General features: G+C 46.7%; 1 protein-coding gene across 1 annotated transcript in view; it reads left to right on the plus strand.

The window, feature by feature from the left end:
* Window positions 1–20,092, plus strand: part of ING4 (inhibitor of growth family member 4) — a 36,600-nt gene that overhangs the window by 8,086 nt on the left and 8,422 nt on the right. The window contains exons 2-4 of the mRNA XM_069243088.1: window positions 17,652–17,723; window positions 17,920–18,086; window positions 18,238–18,352. Of these exons, the coding sequence (XP_069099189.1) occupies window positions 17,652–17,723; window positions 17,920–18,086; window positions 18,238–18,352 (354 nt within the window). The remainder of the gene's footprint in view (window positions 1–17,651; window positions 17,724–17,919; window positions 18,087–18,237; window positions 18,353–20,092) is intronic.

Genomic DNA, 20,092 nt, shown 5'->3' on the forward strand with positions numbered 1-20,092 from the left:
CGAGCAGGGAGAGCCTGGTCCTACTCTGACTTTAGCAGGCCAGGCAAAGCAGGCCTTTGTGAGACAGACCAGCACCCCAAGAACAAGCACTCCCATTTGCAAAGCAGTACCTTTTGTCCAGTCGTTCAGCTCCGAGGGCTTCAGGTGCTGACTCTGGAAGAGGGGAGGGGCCCTGCCCTCACTGTTGCAGGGTCCATGCCCACTTGCAAATTCTCAACACTGTCCGGCAACCCAAAATCGAGGGGAGCCACAAGTCTATGAGAAAGGCAGGGGGCAAAAGAAAAGGTGCTGGGGGTACCACCAGCTCTTAGTCGATGAAGTTTTCTTCCAGGGCATTCCCTCACGGCCTCAAGGAATCCTCTGGGGCCTAACACTGATGTCCGGTCACTGAGGTGTCCCCAGGGTGTCTGGCATGGTCTCTTGATTGCCCTATCACCCCGGAGCCCTGTGGCAACAGACCACCTATACACAGCTTTTGCGTTCTTTGCTGCCCCCTCAAGAGTCTGGCACGCTTGTCCAATGTTGTAAGCCTCCCGGCATCTGATTGTCCCCAAAGGTCCACTCCCTGCCTAGGACAACTCCGCTTCCGGGAGGGCGCTGTGCCGTTCTCCATTCCAGGGCTGGTCACCCAGTCCTCTTGCTCGAATCCTGTGGCTGTAGGTGGGGTTGGGGCTGGGGGGAGAAGCAAAGTGGTCTTTATTTGGGCTGTCAGTGTGGCCCCTGCAGCTCTTCTCCGGCGTGTCAATTGCCTCTCTACAACTCTGGGGCATCTGCTGTATGACATATCCCCCTGCCGGGGCCACTTCATATCCAAGGCCAGGATCAGAGCTTGGTTCTCAGTCGACTGATGCAATCACGCATCAGGCCACACCCTCTAAAAGCGTGCACTAAATAAAACATTACTTATTAAGAAATAATCTAGCCTTTGGCCGTAATGTTCTCTGAAACTGCATATCTTTCTCTACCCTACTATAGACTGACACTGTTGGATCAAGTATGAGTTTCTCCAAAAATCTGTGTAGATCTATCAAATCAATAATTATCTCCACCTAAGATGATGCCAGTAAAAAAGCAGATAGCCAGGGCATTCATAAGGCCAAATCTTTCAGCATTTCTGTCAACCACAATTTATAAATCGACTACACCTCATTGGGAATAAAGAACACACTCTCAAATTAATGTTGTACCTCTGAATTAGCGTTCCTCTCTGTAGGAAGTTGGCTCTGTATGTGCTATTTCAAAGTAAGGAATAGCATGCACAGAGTCCAAGGGTTCCCCTTAGAGGTAAGATAGTGGCAAAAAGAGATAATACTAATGCTCTATTTTGTGGTAGTGTGGTCGAGCAGTAGGCTTATCAAAGGAGTAGTGCTAAGCATTTGTTGTACATACACACAGGCAATAAATGAGGAACACACACTCAGAGACAAATCCAGCCAATAGGTTTTGTTATAGAAAAATATATTTTCTTAGTTTATTTTAAGAACCACAGGTTCAAATTCTACATGTAATATCTCATTTGAAAGGTATTGCAGGTAAGTACTTCAGGAACTTTAAATCATTACACCAGCATGTATACTTTTTACATAAAACACAATAAGCTGTTTTAAAAGTGGACACTTAGTGCAATTTTCACAGTTCCTGGGGGAGGTAAGTTTTTGTTAGTTTTGTCAGGTAAGTAAATCACTTACAAGTCTCAGGTTTGGGTCCAAGGTAGCCCACCGTTGGGGGTTCAGAGCAACCCCAAAGTTACCATACCAGCAGCTCAGGGCCGGTCAGGTGCAGAGGTCAAAGAGGTGCCCAAAACGCATAGGCTTCAATGGAGAGAAGGGGGTGCCCCGGTTCCAGTCTGCCAGCAGGTAAGTACCCGCGTCTTCGGAGGGCAGACCAGGGGGGTTTCGTAGGGCACCGGGGGGGACACAGGTCAGCACAAAAAGTACACCCTCAGCAGCGCGGGGGCGGCCGGGTGCAGTGTGCAAACACGCGTCGGGTTTGTAATGGTTTTCAATGAGAGATCAAGGGATCTCTTCAGCGTTGCAGGCAGGCAAGGGGGGGGCTCCTCGGGGTAGCCACCACCTGGGCAAGGGAGAGGGCCTCCTGGGGGTCACTCCTGCACAGGAGTTCCGTTTCTTTAGGTGCTGGGGGCTGCGGGTGCAGGGTCTTTTCCAGCCGTCGGAAAATGGAGTTCAGGCAGTCGCGGTCAGGGGGAGCCTCGGGATTCCCTCTGCAGGCGTCGCTGTGGGGGCTCAGGGTGGACAACTTTGGTTACTCACAGTCGTAGAGTCGCCGGAGGGTCCTCCCTGAAGCGTTGTTTCTCCACCAGTCGAGTCGGGGTCGCCGGGTGCAGTGTTGCAAGTCTCACGCTTCTTGCGGGGAGTTGCAGGGGTCTTTAAAGCTGCTCCTTGAAACAAAGTTGCAGTACTTTTGGAGCAGTGCCGCTGTCCTCAGGAGTTTCTTGGTCTCTTGGAAGTAGGGCAGTCCTCTGAGGATTCAGAGGTCGCTGGTCCTGGAGAAAGCGTCGCTGGAGCAGGGTTCTTTAGAAGGCAGGAGACAGGCCGGTAGGACTGGGGCCAAAGCAGTTGGTGTCTTCTTTCTTCTTCTGCAGGGGTTTTCAGCTCAGCAGTCTTCTTCTTCGGTAAGTTGCAGGAATCTAAATTCTTAGGTTCAGGGGAGCCCTTAAATACTAAATTTAAGGACGTGTTTAGGTCTGGGGGGTTAGTAGCCAATGGCTACTAGCCCTGAGGGTGGGTACACCCTCTTTGTGCCTCCTCCCGAGGGGAGGGGGTCACATCCCTAATCCTATTGGGGAATCCTCCATCTGCAAGATGGAGGATTTCTAAAAGTTAGAGTCACTTCAGCTCAGGACACCTTAGGGGCTGTCCTGACTGGCCAGTGACTCCTCCTTGTTATTCTCATTATTTTCTCCGGCCTTGCCGTCAAAAGTGGGGGCCGTGGCCGGAGGGGGCGGGCAACTCCACTAGCTGGAGTGTCCTGCGGTGCTGGCACAAAGGGGTGAGCCTTTGAGGCTCACCGCCAGGTGTGACAGCTCCTGCCTGGGGGAGGTGTTAGCATCTGCACCCAGTGCAGGCTTTGTTACTGGCCTCAGAGTGACAAAGGCACTCTCCCCATGGGGCCAGCAACATGTCTCTAGTGTGGCAGGCTGCTGGAACCAGTCAGCCTACACAGATAGTTGGTTAAGGTTTCAGGGGGCACCTCTAAGGTGCCCTCTGGGGTGTATTTTACAATAAAATGTACACTGGCATCAGTGTGCATTTATTGTGCTGAGAAGTTTGATACCAAACTTCCCAGTTTTCAGTGTAGCCATTATGGTGCTGTGGAGTCCGTGTAAAACAGACTCCCAGACCATATACTCTTATGGCTACCCTGCACTTACAATGTCTAAGGTATTGCTTAGACACTGTAGGGGCACAGTGCTCATGCACTGGTGCCCTCACCTATGGTATAGTGCACCCTGCCTTAGGGCTGTAAGGCCTGCTAGAGGGGTGACTTATCTATACCTGCATAGGCAGTGAGAGGCTGGCATGGCACCCTGAGGGGAGTGCCATGTCGACTTACTCGTTTTGTTCTCACCAGCACACACAAGCTGGCAAGCAGGGTGTCTGTGCTGAGTGAGGGGTCTCCAGGGTGGTATAAGATATGCTGCAGCCCTTAGAGACCTTCCTTGGCATCAGGGCCCTTGGTACCAGGGGTACCATTTACAAGGGACTTATCTGGATGCCAGGGTGTGCCAATTGTGGATACAAAAGTACAGGTTAGGGAAAGAACACTGGTGCTGGGGCCTGGTTAGCAGGCCTCAGCACACTTTCAATTCAAAACATAGCATCAGCAAAAGCAAAAAGTCAGGGGGTAACCATGCCAAGGAGGCATTTCCTTACAAACCCCCCCCCCCCCCCTGAAAGAGGATGAGACTAACCTTTCCCAAGAGAGTCTTCATTTTCTAAGTGGAAGAACCTGGAAAGGCCATCTGCATTGGCATGGGCAGTCCCAGGTCTGTGTTCCACTATAAAGTCCATTCCCTGTAGGGAGATGGACCACCTCAACAGTTTTGGATTTTCACCTTTCATTTGCATCAGCCATCTGAGAGATCTGTGGTCAGTTTGAACTAGGAAGTGAGTACCAAAAAGGTATGGTCTCAGCTTCTTCAGGGACCAAACCACAGCAAAGGCCTCCCTCTCAATGGCACTCCAACGCTGCTCCCTGGGGAGTAACCTCCTGCTAATGAAAGCAACAGGCTGGTCAAGGCCATCATCATTTGTTTGGGACAAAACTGCCCCTCTCCCATGTTCAGAGGCATCTGTTTGCACAATGAACTGCTTGGAGTAATCTGGAGCTTTTAGAACTGGTGCTGTGCACATAGCTTGTTTCAGGGTGTCAAAGGCCTGTTGGCATTCTACAGTCCAGTTTACTTTCTTGGGCATTTTCTTGGAGGTGAGTTCTGTGAGGGCAGTCACAATTGATCCATATCCCTTCACAAACCTCCTGTAGTACCCAGTCAAGCCAAGGAATGCCCTGACTTGAGTCTGGGTTTTTGGAGCTGCCCAGTCCAGAATAGTCTGGATCTTAGGCTGAAGTGGCTGAACTTGGCCTCCACCTACAAGGTGTCCCAAGTAAACCACAGTCCCCTGCCCTACCTGGCATTTGGATGCCTTGATAGAGAGGCCTGCAGATTGTAGGGCCTTCAAAACCTTCTTCAGGTGGACCAGGTGATCCTGCCAGGTGGAGCTGAAGACAGCAATATCGTCAAGATAAGCTGCACTAAAGGATTCCAACCCAGCAAGGACTTGATTCACCAACCTTTGGAAGGTGGCAGGGGCATTCTTTAAACGGAAGGGCATAACAGTGAACTGATAATGCCCATCAGGTGTGGAGAATGCTGTCTTTTCTTTTGCTTCAGGGGGCATTCTGATTTGCCAGTACCCTGCTAAGTCAAGTCAAAGGTACTTAAGAATTTGGCAGCCTCTAATTTGTCTATTAGCTCATCAGCTCTAGGAATGGGATGAGCATCTGTCTTGGTGACAGAGTTGAGACCTCTGTAGTCCACACAAAACCTCATCTCTCTCTTTCCTTCTTTGGTGTGAGGTTTGGGGACTAAGACCACTGGGCTAGCCCAGGGGCTGTCAGAGTACTCAATTACTCCCAATTCCAGCATCTTGTGGACTTCCACCTTGATGCTTTCCTTAACTTGGTCAGACTGTCTAAATATTTTGTTTTTGACAGGCATGCTGTCTCCTGTGTCCACATCATGGGTACACAGGTGTGTCTGACCAGGGGTTAGGGAAAAGAGTTCAGCAAACTGCTGCAGGACCTTCCTACAGTCAGACTGCTGATGGCTAGAGAGGGTGTCTGAGTAGATCACTCCATCCACTGAGCCATCTTTAGGGTCTGATGAGAGGAGATCAGGGAGAGGTTCACTCTCAGCTTCCTGGTCCTCATCTGTTACCATCAACAGATTTACATCAGCCCTGTCATGGAAGAGCTTAAGGCGGTTCACATGGATCACCCTCTTGGGGCTCCTGCTTGTGCCCAGGTCCACCAGGTAGGTGACCTGACTCTTCCTTTCTAGTACTGGGTAAGGGCCACTCCATTTGTCCTGGAGTGCCCTGGGAGCCACAGGCTCCAGAACCCAGACTTTCTGCCCTGGTTGAAATTCAACCAGTGCAGCCTTTTGGTCATACCACAACTTCTGGAGTTGTTGGCTGGCCTCAAGGTTTTTACTTGCCTTTTCCATGTACTCTGCCATCCTTGAGCGAAGGCCAAGTACATAGTCCACTATGTCTTGTATAGGCTCATGAAGAGGTCTCTCCCAGCCTTCTTTAACAAGAGCAAGTGGTCCCCTTACAGGGTGGCCAAACAGAAGTTCAAAGGGTGAGAATCCTACTCCCTTCTGAGGCACCTCTCTGTAAGCGAAAAGCAGACATGGCAGGAGGACATCCCATCTCCTTTTGAGTTTTTCTGGGAGCCCCATGATCATGCCCTTTAATGTCTTGTTGAATCTCTCAACAAGGCCATTAGTTTGTGGTTGATATGGTGTAGTGAATTTATAAGTCACCCCACACTCATTCCACATGTGTTTTAGGTATGCTGACATGAAGTTGGTACCTCTGTCAGACACCACCTCCTTAGGGAAGCCCACTCTGGTAAAGATACCAATGAGGGCCTTGGCTACTGCAGGGGCAGTAGTCGACCTAAGGGGAATAGCTTCAGGATACCTAGTAGCATGATCCACTACTACTAGGATGTACATATTTCCTGAGGCTGTGGGAGGTTCTAGTGGACCAACTATGTCCACACCCACTCTTTCAAAGGGGACCTCCACCACTGGAAGTGGAATGAGGGGGGCCTTTGGATGCCCACCTGTCTTACCACTGGCTTGACAGGTGGGGCAGGAGAGGCAAAACTCCTTAACCTTCTGGGACATGTTGGGCCAGTAGAAGTGGTTGACTAACCTCTCCCACGTCTTGGTTTGTCCCAAATGCCCAGCAAGGGGAATATCATGGGCTAAGGTCAGAATGAACTCTCTGAAACCCTGAGGCACTACCACTCTCCTAGTGGCACCAGGTTTGGGATCTCTTGCCTCAGTGTACAGGAGTCCATCTTCCCAATAGACCCTATGTGTTCCATTTTTCTTGCCTTTGGACTCTTCAGCAGCTTGCTGCCTAAGGCCTTCAAGAGAGGGGCAGGTTTCTTGCCCCTTACACAGCTCTTCCCTTGAGGGTCCCCCTGGGCCTAAGAGCTCAACCTGATAAGGTTCGAGCTCCATAGGCTCAGTTCCCTCAGAGGGCAGAACTTCTTCCTGAGAAGAGAGGTTCTCTTTTTCTTGCTGTGTTGCAGCTGGTTTCCCAGCGGACTTTCCTTTCCTCTTGGTAGGCTGGGCCTTTCTTCCAGACTCCAGCTCTACTTTTTCACCCTGAGCCTTGCACTGTGCCCTTTTCTTGACACACACCAGTTCAGGGATACCCAGCATGGCTTTTCAGTTCTACCTCAGCCCATGATGAGGACTCCAGGTCATTTCCAAGCAAACAGTCTACTGGGATATTTGAGGAGACCACCACCTGTTTCAGGCCATTGACCCCTCCCCACTCTAAAGTTACCATAGCCATGGGATGTACTTTAGTCTGATTGTCAGCGTTGGTGACTGGATAAGTTTGTCCAGCCAGGTATTGGCCAGGGGAAACCAGTTTCTCTGTCACCATGGTGACACTGGCACCTGTATCCCTCAGGCCCTCTACACTTGTCCCATTAATTAAGAGCTGCTGCCTGTATTTTTGCATGTTAGGGGGCCAGGCAGCTAGTGTGGCTAAATCCACCCCACCCTCAGAGACTAATGTAGCTTCAGTGTGACACCTGATTTGCTCTGGGCACACTGTTGATCCCACTTGGAGACTGGCCATTCCAGTTTTAGCTGGAGTGGAGTTAGAAGTGGTATCTTTCTTGGGACAGGCCTTGTCTCCAGTTTGGTGTCCAGACTGACTACAGTTACGACACCAGGCCTTTTTGGGATCAAAGTTTTTACCCTTGTACCCAGAATTGTTTTGTGAAGAGGCTCTGGGCCCACCCTCCTGTGCAGGTTTTTGGGGGCCTGTAGAAGACTCTTTACTATTTTTGTTTTTGGCTGTCTCACCACCTTTCCCCTGGGGAGGTTTTGTGACCCCTTTCTTTTGGTCACCCCCTGTGGAAGTTTTGGACACCCTAGTCTTGACCCAATGGTCCGCCTTCTTTCCCAATTCTTGGGGAGAAATTGGTCCTAGGTCTACCAGATGCTGATGCAGTTTATCATTGAAACAATTACTTAATAGGTGTTCTTTCACAAATAAATTGTACAGCCCATCATAATTACTTACACCACTGCCTTGAATCCAGCCATCTAGTGTTTTTACTGAGTAGTCTACAAAGTCAACCCAGGTCTTGCTCGAGGATTTTTGAGCCCCCCTGAATCTAATCCTATACTCCTCAGTGGAGAATCCAAAGCCCTCAATCAGGGTACCCTTCATGAGGTCATAAGATTCTGCATCTTTTCCAGAGAGTGTGAGGAGTCTATCCCTACACTTTCCTGTGAACATTTCCCAAAGGAGAGCACCCCAGTGAGATTTGTTCACTTTTCTGGTTACACAAGCCCTCTCAAAAGCTGTGAACCATTTGGTGATGTCATCACCATCTTCATATTTAGTTACAATCCCTTTAGGGATTTTCAACATGTCAGGAGAATCTCTGACCCTATTTATGTTGCTGCCACCATTGATGGGTCCTAGGCCCATCTCTTGTCTTTCCCTTTCTATGGCTAGGATCTGTCTTTCCAAAGCCAATCTTTTGGCCATCCTGGCTAACTGGATGTCCTCTTCACTGGAGTTATCCTCAGTGATTTCAGAGAGGTTGGTCCCTCCTGTGAGGGAACCAGCATCTCTGACTATGATTTGTGGAGTCAGGGCTTGAGAGGCCCTGTCTTCCCTAGATAGGACTGGTAGGGGGGAATCACCCTCCAAGTCACTATCATCATCCTCTGAGTTGCCATCCTCAGAGGGGTTGGCCTTTTCAAACTCTGCCAACAGCTCCTGGAGCTGTAGTTTGGAAGGTCTGGGGCCCATTACTATTTTCTTTATTTTACAGAGTGACCTTAGCTCCCTCATCTTAAGATGGAGGTAAGGTGTGGTGTCGAGTTCCACCACATTCATCTCTGCACTAGACATTATGCTTCTTAAAGTTGGAATACTTTTTAAGAATCTAAAAACTAGTTCTAGAATCTAATTCAAACTTTTACCAAACTTTTAAACTCTAAAAGGAAATGCTAACAGGGACTAACACAAGGCCCTAGCAGGATTTGTAAGAATTTAGAAAAATTTCAAATTGCAAAAATCAATTTCTAATGACAATTTTTGGAATTTGTCGTGTGATCAGGTATTGGCTGAGTAGTCCAGCAAATGCAAAGTCTTGTACCCCACCGCTGATCCACCAATGTAGGAAGTTGGCTCTGTATGTGCTATTTCAAAGTAAGGAATAGCATGCACAGAGTCCAAGGGTTCCCCTTAGAGGTAAGATAGTGGCAAAAAGAGATAATACTAATGCTCTATTTTGTGGTAGTGTGGTCGAGCAGTAGGCTTATCAAAGGAGTAGTGTTAAGCATTTGTTGTACATACACACAGGCAATAAATGAGGAACACACACTCAGAGACAAATCCAGCCAATAGGTTTTGTTATAGAAAAATATCTTTTCTTAGTTTATTTTAAGAACCACAGGTTCAAATTCTACATGTAATATCTCATTTGAAAGGTATTGTAGGTAAGTACTTCAGGAACTTTAAATCATTACACCAGCATGTATACTTTTTACATAAAACACAATAAGCTGTTTTAAAAGTGGACACTTAGTGCAATTTTCACAGTTCCTGGGGGAGGTAAGTTTTTGTTAGTTTTGTCAGGTAAGTAAATCACTTACAAGTCTCAGGTTTGGGTCCAAGGTAGCCCACCGTTGGGGGTTCAGAGCAACCCCAAAGTTACCACACCAGCAGCTCAGGGCCGGTCAGGTGCAGAGGTCAAAGAGGTGCCCAAAACACATAGGATTCAATGGAGAGAAGGGGGTGCCCCGGTTCCAGTCTGCCAGCAGGTAAGTACCCGCGTCTTCGGAGGGCAGACCAGGGGGGTTTCGTAGGGCACCGGGGGGGACACAGGTCAGCACAAAAAGTACACCCTCAGCAGCGCGGGGGCGGCCGGGTGCAGTGTGCAAACATGCGTCGGGTTTGTAATGGTTTTCAATGAGAGATCAAGGGATCTCTTCAGCGTTGCAGGCAGGCAAGGGGGGGGGCTCCTCGGGGTAGCCACCACCTGGGCAAGGGAGAGGGCCTCCTGGGGGTCACTCCTGCACAGGAGTTCCGTTTCTTTAGGTGCTGGGGGCTGTGGGTGCAGGGTCTTTTCCAGCCGTCGGAAAATGGAGTTCAGGCAGTCGCGGTCAGGGGGAGCCTCGGGATTCCCTCTGCAGGCGTCGCTGTGGGGGCTCAGGGGGGACAACTTTGGTTACTCACAGTCGTAGAGTCGCCGGAGGGTCCTCCCTGAAGCATTGTTTCTCCACCAGTCGAGTCGGGGTCGCCGGGTGCAGTGTTGCAAGTCTCACGCTTCTTGCGGGGAGTTGCAGGGGTCTTTAAAGCTGCTCCTTGAAACAAAGTTGCAGTTCTTTTGGAGCAGTGCTGCTGTCCTCGGGAGTTTCTTGGTCTCTTGGAAGTAGGGCAGTCCTCTGAGGATTCAGAGGTCGCTGGTCCTGGAGAAAGCGTCGCTGGAGCAGGGTTCTTTAGAAGGCAGGAGACAGGCCGGTAGGACTGGGGCCAAAGCAGTTGGTGTCTTCTTTCTTCTTCTGCAGGGGTTTTCAGCTCAGCAGTCTTCTTCTTCGGTAAGTTGCAGGAATCTAAATTCTTAGGTTCAGGGGAGCCCTTAAATACTAAATTTAAGGGCGTGTTTAGGTCTGGGGGGTTAGTAGCCAATGGCTACTAGCCATGAGGGTGGGTACACCCTCTTTGTGCCTCCTCCCGAGGGGAGGGGGTCACATCCCTAATCCTATTGGGGAATCCTCCATCTGCAAGATGGAGGATTTCTAAAAGTTAGTCACTTCAGCTCAGGACACCTTAGGGGCTGTCCTGACTGGCCAGTGACTCCTTCTTGTTGTTCTCATTATTTTCTCCGGCCTTGCCGCCAAAAGTGGGGGCCGTGGCCGGAGGGGGCGGGCAACTCCACTAGCTGGAGTGTCCTGCGGTGCTGGCACAAAGGGGTGAGCCTTTGAGGCTCACCGCCAGGTGTGACAGCTCCTGCCTGGGGGAGGTGTTAGCATCTCCACCCAGTGCAGGCTTTGTTACTGGCCTCAGAGTGACAAAGGCACTCTCCCCATGGGGCCAGCAACATGTCTCTAGTGTGGCAGGCTGCTGGAACCAGTCAGCCTACACAGATAGTTGGTTAAGGTTTCAGGGGGCACCTCTAAGGTGCCCTCTGGGGTGTATTTTACAATAAAATGTACACTGGCATCAGTGTGCATTTATTGTGCTGAGAAGTTTGATACCAAACTTCCCAGTTTTCAGTGTAGCCATTATGGTGCTGTGGAGTCCGTGTAAAACAGACTCCCAGACCATATACTCTTATGGCTACCCTGCACTTACAATGTCTAAGGTATTGCTTAGACACTGTAGGGGCACAGTGCTCATGCACTGGTGCCCTCACCTATGGTATAGTGCACACTGCCTTAGGGCTGTAAGGCCTGCTAGAGGGGTGACTTATCTATACCTGCATAGGCAGTGAGAGGCTGGCATGGCACCCTGAGGGGAGTGCCATGTCGACTTACTCGTTTTGTTCTCACCAGCACACACAAGCTGGCAAGCAGGGTGTCTGTGCTGAGTGAGGGGTCTCCAGGGTGGCATAAGATATGCTGCAGCCCTTAGAGACCTTCCTTGGCATCAGGGCCCTTGGTACCAGGGGTACCATTTACAAGGGACTTATCTGGATGCCAGGGTGTGCCAATTGTGGATACAAAAGTACAGGTTAGGGAAAGCACACTGGTGCTGGGTCCTGGTTAGTAGGCCTCAGCACACTTTCAATTCAAAACATAGCATCAGCAAAAGCAAAAAGTCAGGGGGTAACCATGCCAAGGAGGCATTTCCTTACACTCTCACTTTATCAGTCACAATTAATTACACTACTATGATATAGAAGGGGTTTGGCACTGCATAAGTGTGATCTTTAATCCAATAACTGCCCTCTAAAATACTTCTGAAACTGGAGTAAGCTAGGGATTCTTCAAAAGCTTGCAAGTTTTTCTTCCGAAATATGTAACTTGGTGAATATGCTCATTGACCTTAAGACATTTGCCCAAAGCTCATGCCATAAAAAGCCATCATAAGCACTTACATGCACTGTCAAGAGACGTGCTGCACAAGAAAACTCCTATGTCCTCCTCAATTAGGAAATAAGCATTTGCAATGCAATAGGTCTTTCATTTGCTTGAGTTAGAGCTATTGGCATTTTAAATTCATAACTGGATTTTTCTTGCCACATAAATTGGTCAACCCTGTCTCATAATTTAGTCTTTTCCTGACAATTGTTGGCCACTAGTGGCTACTGACATCAGAAATCCCAAGTCCTTGAGGAGAGACATGGAAAATAAGTCTGGAAAGGTATTTCCCCTTTCTTTTAACAGAATGAAGTCTTGCAAGTGTTCTTGCCTCGCATTTCAACAAAACTCTAATCAAGTTAGCAATAGAAAAGCTGCCTGAGAAGATTTATGACCCTAATAAAGGAGATAAGCAATGCCCTGTGTGCTGTGTCCGGAGTGCTGGCAGGGAGGGGCCCTGGAGGAGAGTCTCCAGATGAGGCTAAGCAAGTTTCACATCATTGCTCCCAGGTTTAGCTACATTCTACCAGAAAGGGCATACTGTGGCTTTTGTGAGCAATGAGCTAAAAGACCAGTGGTTTCTTTATTAAAATAAGCTTATTTTAGGAGCCAGAGGTGAGGACATCACTGGAATAAAGGCAAAACAAATGTCAGTGAGGTGGGAGGAGCGGAATGCTGCAATAAAACGCAGGCAGCTACCAGCCTAAAACACCCACAGTGAAAAGCGAGCACCAAAGAAATGCCAAAGTAGTTTGTCACAGCAACAGATAAAGAAACCAAAGTGGGATAATACAGTAGTTGGTCACTGCTCTGAAAGAGGAAGGAGAAAAAATCAGAACTGACCACTAGCGAGCTAGAATTTTTAAAGGGCACTGCAGCCAACAAAAGAAATCGCTTTAAGTCATAAGAAGCATACTAAAAGTATACATGAGGTCGAACGCTTACGCTTGACTAAAAATCAACAGGTTCATCTTGCTCATCCTCGGAAGCATCACCTACTGACTTTATCCTCTTGGCTTCATGGTAACAAATAGGTTTATTTGTCCATGTGACAAGCAGCAGGAAGTAATGAGGACAAAAGGCCAGGAATGAATGCTGCCATTCTCCATGCAGCCTCTGCATTTCACAAGGACCCGGTCCCTATGCCATCACAAAACAAGCATTGGCAAAATCAATAGGTCTCACCTATAGAAGAGTTATTGGCTTTGCCAGTGTGATTTGGCCATGTACAGCAGCTTGGCTGCTGTTCAGCATGGCTAAAAGTTAGTGGTGCAAAAGACAGTGAAGTGTCAGGAAGTGGTATTAAGTGGAGAGGAGTGTAATGCAGTGTTGCGGAGTAGTGTTATGTGGCAGGGGCATAGAGTGGAAGCACATAGAGTGGAGAATAGGAGTGGCATAGATTGTCATAGACTGGGGTGGCGTAGCATGGAGTAGTGTGTTATAGAGCAGAGTGTAGTGGTGTAAAGGGAGTTGTGTAGAGCATCGCGGAGTGGGGTAGAGTGTCATGGAGAGGCACAGAGTGGAGGACCGTAGAGTGGAGTAGAAAAGAGTGGATTAAAGGTCATGTAGCGGCATAGAGTGGAGGGTTGTATAGTGGGGTAACGTAGAGTGGAGGGTTGTAGAGTAAAGTGTCGAAGAGTGAAGTAGAGTTGCATACAGTTGTCTTGAGTTAAGTGGCATAGAGTTGTGTAGAGTGTAGTGACCTGGAGTGAAGTGAGGTGGGGTGGCCTGTAATAGATGCTGCAGCATTCTATGACCAGAGAGAAAATCTTCTGTTGGTGATGGGAAACAAGTCATCAGAAACTTAGTAAATGTGCAGGACCATGGGTCTACTTGCTAGTGACACAGTGGAGGGATTTGGTTTTAAGGTTATTTTCAAATTGAGCTCCTGATTAAATTATATTTCTTTTGACATTCAAGTCTTCATTTATCCATGTTTTCTGCTCAGTTTACATGTGTTTATTGTTACTTATTTTTTGGGGGTTGTAAAAAAAAAAAAAAAAGTTGCACCTAGTATGTTGATGCATATGTTTAATCGATAAAGTACGTTAGTTAATACATGAATGTCTGATTCAATTCTTGTAGTACACATACAATACTTCTTTACATTGCAATTCATCCACATGTGGGCATTCTCAGGGGTTTAATGTTCATTAGAAAACCTTTTCTTTTTTAAACTCCCTAACTTGTCAATCTGATCTACTGCCATCGTAGTCATGACTGACAGCTTTGAGAAGCTGCCAAACACTTGTTTCCGTTTTTATCAATTTTTAAAACTATATACGGGCCGGGAAATAAGAGAGTTCTGTATTCATCTCTTAAAATTTGTAAAACTGGAAAACCACGAGCTTTATGAATAAACCTAATATTCAGACATAACTTCAAATATACAAACATACACACACACACGTTTCATCCGCACCAGGGCTTTTCCATCTCCCTTTTCTACCGTCCCACATTCACCTTGTGTCAGCATGAAGTCAGTGGCACGTCACCCCATACCAGCAACAAATATGGAGATCTAGAGGGAGTAGGGCACCGTGCCAGGTGAAAGATTTGGACGTATTGTTCATTCCAGTGTAATGCAACAATGATTGAGAGGATTATAATGAGATGCAAGGTATTAACCAGATAATGAAAGTACCCTCAATTTCGAACCATACTCTAAAGGCATCGAGTGAAGTGAGTGAACCAAACCTATCTAGTAGAGTTCTCCCACTCATCCGTCCTTTTCTGTCTGTCCGTCCTACAACCACCCACAGCCACCCTTTCACACAGCTTTCCTACTCAACCCTCTTGATCATCCATCACATTACTAATCCTTCACCCTTTCATCCGTCTTTTCACTCTTCAATGTGTCCCTCCTTTTACTCTTCAACCTGACCATCCTGCAGCTCTTCCTCCCTTTCACCCTTCCATGGTCCGCCATCCTTCCTTTTCTCCACATTATCCATGTTTCTTTTTTCCCTTTCTAACGTTTCTGTTACATTTCTCTTATCTTTCTGACTCTGTTTGTTGCTTTGCCAATCCTTTTTTAATTTTTTATCAGTTCTCTTTCTGTCTTGTTTATCGAGCTGGGAACTTGGTAGCCCTCAGCCCACATTCCTGATTTTATTCTGTTTTTTTAAGACCTTTTTTTCTGCAACCCAGGGAAACTCCTAATGTACCTGCCAACTGGGAATTTGTAACACCACTACTGAGATGGCCAAACGTGTATGAGAAGTAGTCTGTTCGATGTATGTGGCTAGGTTGTTAAAAGAAGTCGGCAGTTCCAGAAGTTATATTAAACTTCTTGTATTACTACATCCATTTCTAGTGCTCCACAGTCCTGCGTCATGAAGTAGACTCTGCAATAGTCCGATAGGAGTTCAGGAACCACAGCCATATGGCAAGTGAGCATAAAAAACAGCATGTTCCAGAAGAGAACATACAGGAGCAGGCAGCACAAGGCACAGTGGCAGCAAAGTAAACAAAAAGCACAGTCTTTTATTTGCTTCAAGTCTTAAACCTTGAAGCAGTCTAAATTATTGGGTGTGAGTCTTAATTCTTGAAGTATAGTCTCACTCCTTTGGTGTCTTTCAGACCATGTTATACAGTCTCATTAATTGTTCATTAGTCCCACACCTTGGTGCTCTGTCTAATGCCTTAGTGCAGGTTCACTCATTGGATATGAATCAGGTCTTCCAAGTCACTCAATTGGTGTGAAACCCACATATTTATGCAAAGTCTAACTTAGTCTGTTGAAATCATACACCCTAATGCATAGTCTCATACACTTGGCTTGAGTTTCCTCTTAAAGCACAGCTTGGGTCACAACTTGGAAGTGGCAAAAAGAAGCTAGTCTGAAGGCAGCCATGGGACAGCTGATAAGGTGCTTACAGAGGTTGCACATGGCAGAGCGATGGCGATGAATCCCTACATGACCTTGCCAACAGAGAACGGTGTACAGGACGGAGCAATCTAGGCATAGAGTGGGGGGTAGGGAGCAAAGAAGGAGGGGCAGGTGGTGGAAGCATAGGAAAATAAACAAGCCGTGGCTACCAACAAACATGGTGGGTGTGGTGTGTAGGTAGGAGCAGGCAAAGTCTAAGCAGGCAGTGAGGCATGTCAAGGGAAGGATAGATAAGAGGCAGGGGGAATTCAAAGAAGGAAAAAGCCCTACTGCTGTCGTAAGAAGGTAGCTGTGATGTGCAGGATTGGGCAGGGACAGCCTATGTGATCTGTGCCGGGTGGTGTGGAACAAAAGAAGAGTGGTGGGGGTTGGGCACAGAAAAAGTATTACCGGCAGCCATGCACGCAAGAATGGGGCAGAATTGAGTCCTTTAGGGGTACAGCGATACTGGGGAAAAAACAGCCAACATTTGACGACACAGTTTGACATTTGTGGCAATAACAATAAGCAATTCCAAAGCTAATAGGTCTCACATTTGGGTTTCGCCAGTGCAGACCTGTTGGCTTTGACAATAGTTATTTCTGATGCAAAACACCATGAGCACTAAAAAAAAAAAATTAAAAAAAAAAAAAAAGATGATGTATATGCATGTATGCATCATCATGCCACCATGACCCTGGTATAATGACATATGTATCATAACACCTCATTGCTAACATTAGCTTGTGCTGTGCAATCAAAGATTCCCTGGTACCTAAAAATAATGGATGTAGCACATCAATCACCAAGCCAGCGGGATTATGATTAGTTGGATAGTCCTTATGGGTAACATTAGGGATTCTTGTGTTGACTGTTGGGGGCGTAACCACTTTTAGGCTGCATCATATCACTGAGGTTGAAGGGAAGGGGGATATGGGAGACAAGAGGGAAGGGTGGAATATTTTTGTTATATTGGTTGTTTGTGTAGCAGATGGGGAGGAACAGAATTAACAAGGTCATCATAGTGCAGAACAGGCCATAAAAGTGAGGATGGAAGAAAAAGGCACCTGGTTTGTGCAGCACAGATTCAGTATTTCCCAGAAACGATCAGTCCTTCAAATATTATAAAAATGCAATCACCGGCGGGCCCATGAATGACGATTAATAGAAATGCAGCTGTCTGCTGAGTGATGTGCCACCACAGACATTAATTACACTGCTTTGGAATAAATGTACATCGTTTTCCCTTTTGAATCATAGGCTCAGTAAATGTTTTCACTCTGATGGGAATGGAGTTTAGAGTTCTGATAAAGCAGAATACACATCTGTCATATGGCTATATCTTGTCCCCAACAATGGAACTAGCGAAGAGCTACACTCACTGGGGCAATAGTGACAACACCAACGTAGGATGCTTGCAGTGCAGATCTAGGGAGTGCTACAAAGAGGCCTAGAATGCACTATTATTGTAAAAGATGCCATCTATTCCCCAGTCCACAAATTGCATCTTTGATGAATGGAATAAATGAAACAAAAGTTTAGTTTATGATACTGTTCCATGAAAGAGTCTTGAATGCCAGGGTGTCAGCCGAAATTGTTTTCTGGAGGACAGATGTAGATCTTATCTGGCTATACAAGGAGCAATGGAGGGGTTGAAGGTATAGCAGGCTGGAAAAGGGTGCCCTGGGCTCAGGCACTCCGTATTACTTAGTGGTGAGAGAGGTATCGGAGGAGTAACATTAGAGTTGATACTTTTACCTTACAATGGGAAAGAGGTGTCTGTTCTCCCACGCTGTGAGGTCACAGGGAGAAAATATATACGGGCTTGGTTAGGGAGTTAAATAGGGAGGACATCTCTCTCTGCTTTGTAATAACGCTGTTTCTCGTCTTCCAAATCCAAAGGTATTGAGAACCTTCCCTTTGAACTGCAGCGCAACTTCCAGCTTATGAGAGATTTGGACCAACGCACAGAAGGTAGGTGTGGTGTCTGTTATAAACATATAGATATATATATATATATATATTACACCGCATGGGGGTACGTTCCTTATAACTGGACATTCTACTGCCCTTGAGAGTTGCGATAGACCTGTACCATATCTGTACCACTGCACGAGTAGAGCTTTTGAGCAACTGAAAGCTAAGGCATGTCTTTCCTTGTATTAAACAGACCTCAAGGCGGAGATAGACAAGCTTGCCACGGGCTACATTGCCAATGCCCGGACGTTAAGCTCAGAAGAGAAGATGGGCCTCTTGAAACAGATTCAGGAATCCTACGGCAAATGCAAGGAGTTTGGAGATGACAAGGTGCAGCTGGCAATGCAAACGTATGAGATGGTGAGTGTATGGCGAATGCCAGGACTGGGTTCTTGGGCATCCACACTTTTCATTCTCTCACCCTTATTCTGTAGACTACTCCTTCCATGCTATGCATTCCGTGCAGTCAGAAGCTGGCCTCAACAGCTCATCCTTTTTTCCTTTTCTGCAGGTGGATAAACACATCAGGCGCTTGGACACAGACCTAGCGCGCTTTGAGGCAGACCTGAAAGAGAAGCAGATCGACTCTAGCGACTATGACAGTTCTTCCAGCAAAGGAAAGAAAAGTGAGTACTACTTGTAATTTGGCAGCATATGCTCACATCCTTTATTAATACAACAGGAGAAGGATAAGGCCACTTAGACTACAGGAAAGCAGAGGTCATTGCCAGTCAAACCCTCCATGATTTATGAATGTGCCCATGCCGTGCAGTGAATGCAACCACGTCCTGTGTCAGGCCTCAAGAAATTTGCCCACTCGCCATGGTGCATCAGATTTGATCAGGTCAAGCTAAATTTACAACCTACTCTCCTGTTCTGGCGAGTTGACATAGAACAGGTGTTCTGGTAACTCTGAAAGTGAAGGAGCAATAAAAGGCCTATAAATATTTTTTTTATTGTGTCTTATTTGCTCTGTGTTCTGAGAAAGCGGCAGAAGTTAGTTTACTTCTCTGACTGCAGTGTTCCAGGATTTTGTAATGTGAACTGTCTGACTTGCTGTACAAATAGTGTGAAATTAGAGGCTGCAGGGTGTCAGATTTTTCCTAACACACATTTAAATATCTAATAAGTCTACTGTAGAAACTTTACAACATGTATTTCAGTAGTTGGGAAAGCCCATTTGTTGTACTTCTGTGGAATGAAAAACAAATATTTTAATAGGATGCAAACAAATCAGAACACTTTACTTTGTGATGTGCAAATGATAAATGTTTTCAGAAACCCAATTTTCACAGATTTATTTTTAATACACTATATAGTTTTATCAGTAAAGCTGCAAGTTTGTGGAAAATTATTTGTCCATTTTAGTGGGAAATTTACTGTCTGTAAATGAGTGTGCTACCACATCGTGCTTTAGTAATGTAGTTATTAAAAGTGATTGTTTAAACATGAACTGAGAAACACTCCAACCCTTCCATGATGGCAGTGCTATAAGAAAACTAAGAGGCAAGCCCGGGGTCATGTGTACCCTATATGTAACCTAGATTCTTATTATACATGGAGCAAACGTTTAGTCTATTTAACCAAACAAACATCTTTTTTTTTTACAGCAGAAATGCTGAACTCACGTGTGAATGTGCACTCATATATGAGAATGAAGTAAAAGGCGGCTCTGCAAAGTAAAATATGTGCCTAAGAGTAAGCAATTTGAGATCAGTTTACAGGTCAAGTACATTTCAGTTAGGTTGAGTAGATTATGCAGCTTACTCGACCTGCAGGTCTAGTAACATTTTTATGATTTTTGGAGGCCTGTGTTCTGATTGTTTCTTTAGCCTTGTGCTCCTGGAAGGAGAGAGAGATAGGTACACCCACACTGTAGCAGGTGGACCAAGAAAAGGGCCGCACATAAACTTGATGCTTATGCAGCCCTCATGGTCAGATAACGAAGGTAGAAACCTGCTTGCTTCTTAACATTTTCCTTGCCTAATATCCCGACTTCACCAAGGCCTTTCTTGTGCTCCTCAAGTAGCAATGGACACACTTAAGGATTAGGGATCCCAGAGGCACTCGCAGCCTTTACCCGCCCCAGTCTATGCAGTGCAGTCACACATGTTGCTGCAGCCTGCGCCACTGGGTCGATAATGGGTGTAAAATCATTAGACTGCAGGAGGATACCTACCCCTCCATTATGCCCTGCACGCTCCTCATACTTGTCTTTTATATGTCCGCAATGCTTAGGCTTGAGGTCTGCACTATCTGCTCCAAGAAAGCTCCTTGATAAACACAGCAGATATGTACCCCCATATTAGATGCAAGGAGATGGTCTGGTTCATCCTTCTTTCTCCTTGTACCACAAAAATAGTAAG

Source organism: Pleurodeles waltl, chromosome 7 (assembly GCF_031143425.1).
Source record: "Pleurodeles waltl isolate 20211129_DDA chromosome 7, aPleWal1.hap1.20221129, whole genome shotgun sequence".
Lineage (NCBI taxonomy): Eukaryota > Metazoa > Chordata > Amphibia > Caudata > Salamandridae > Pleurodeles > Pleurodeles waltl.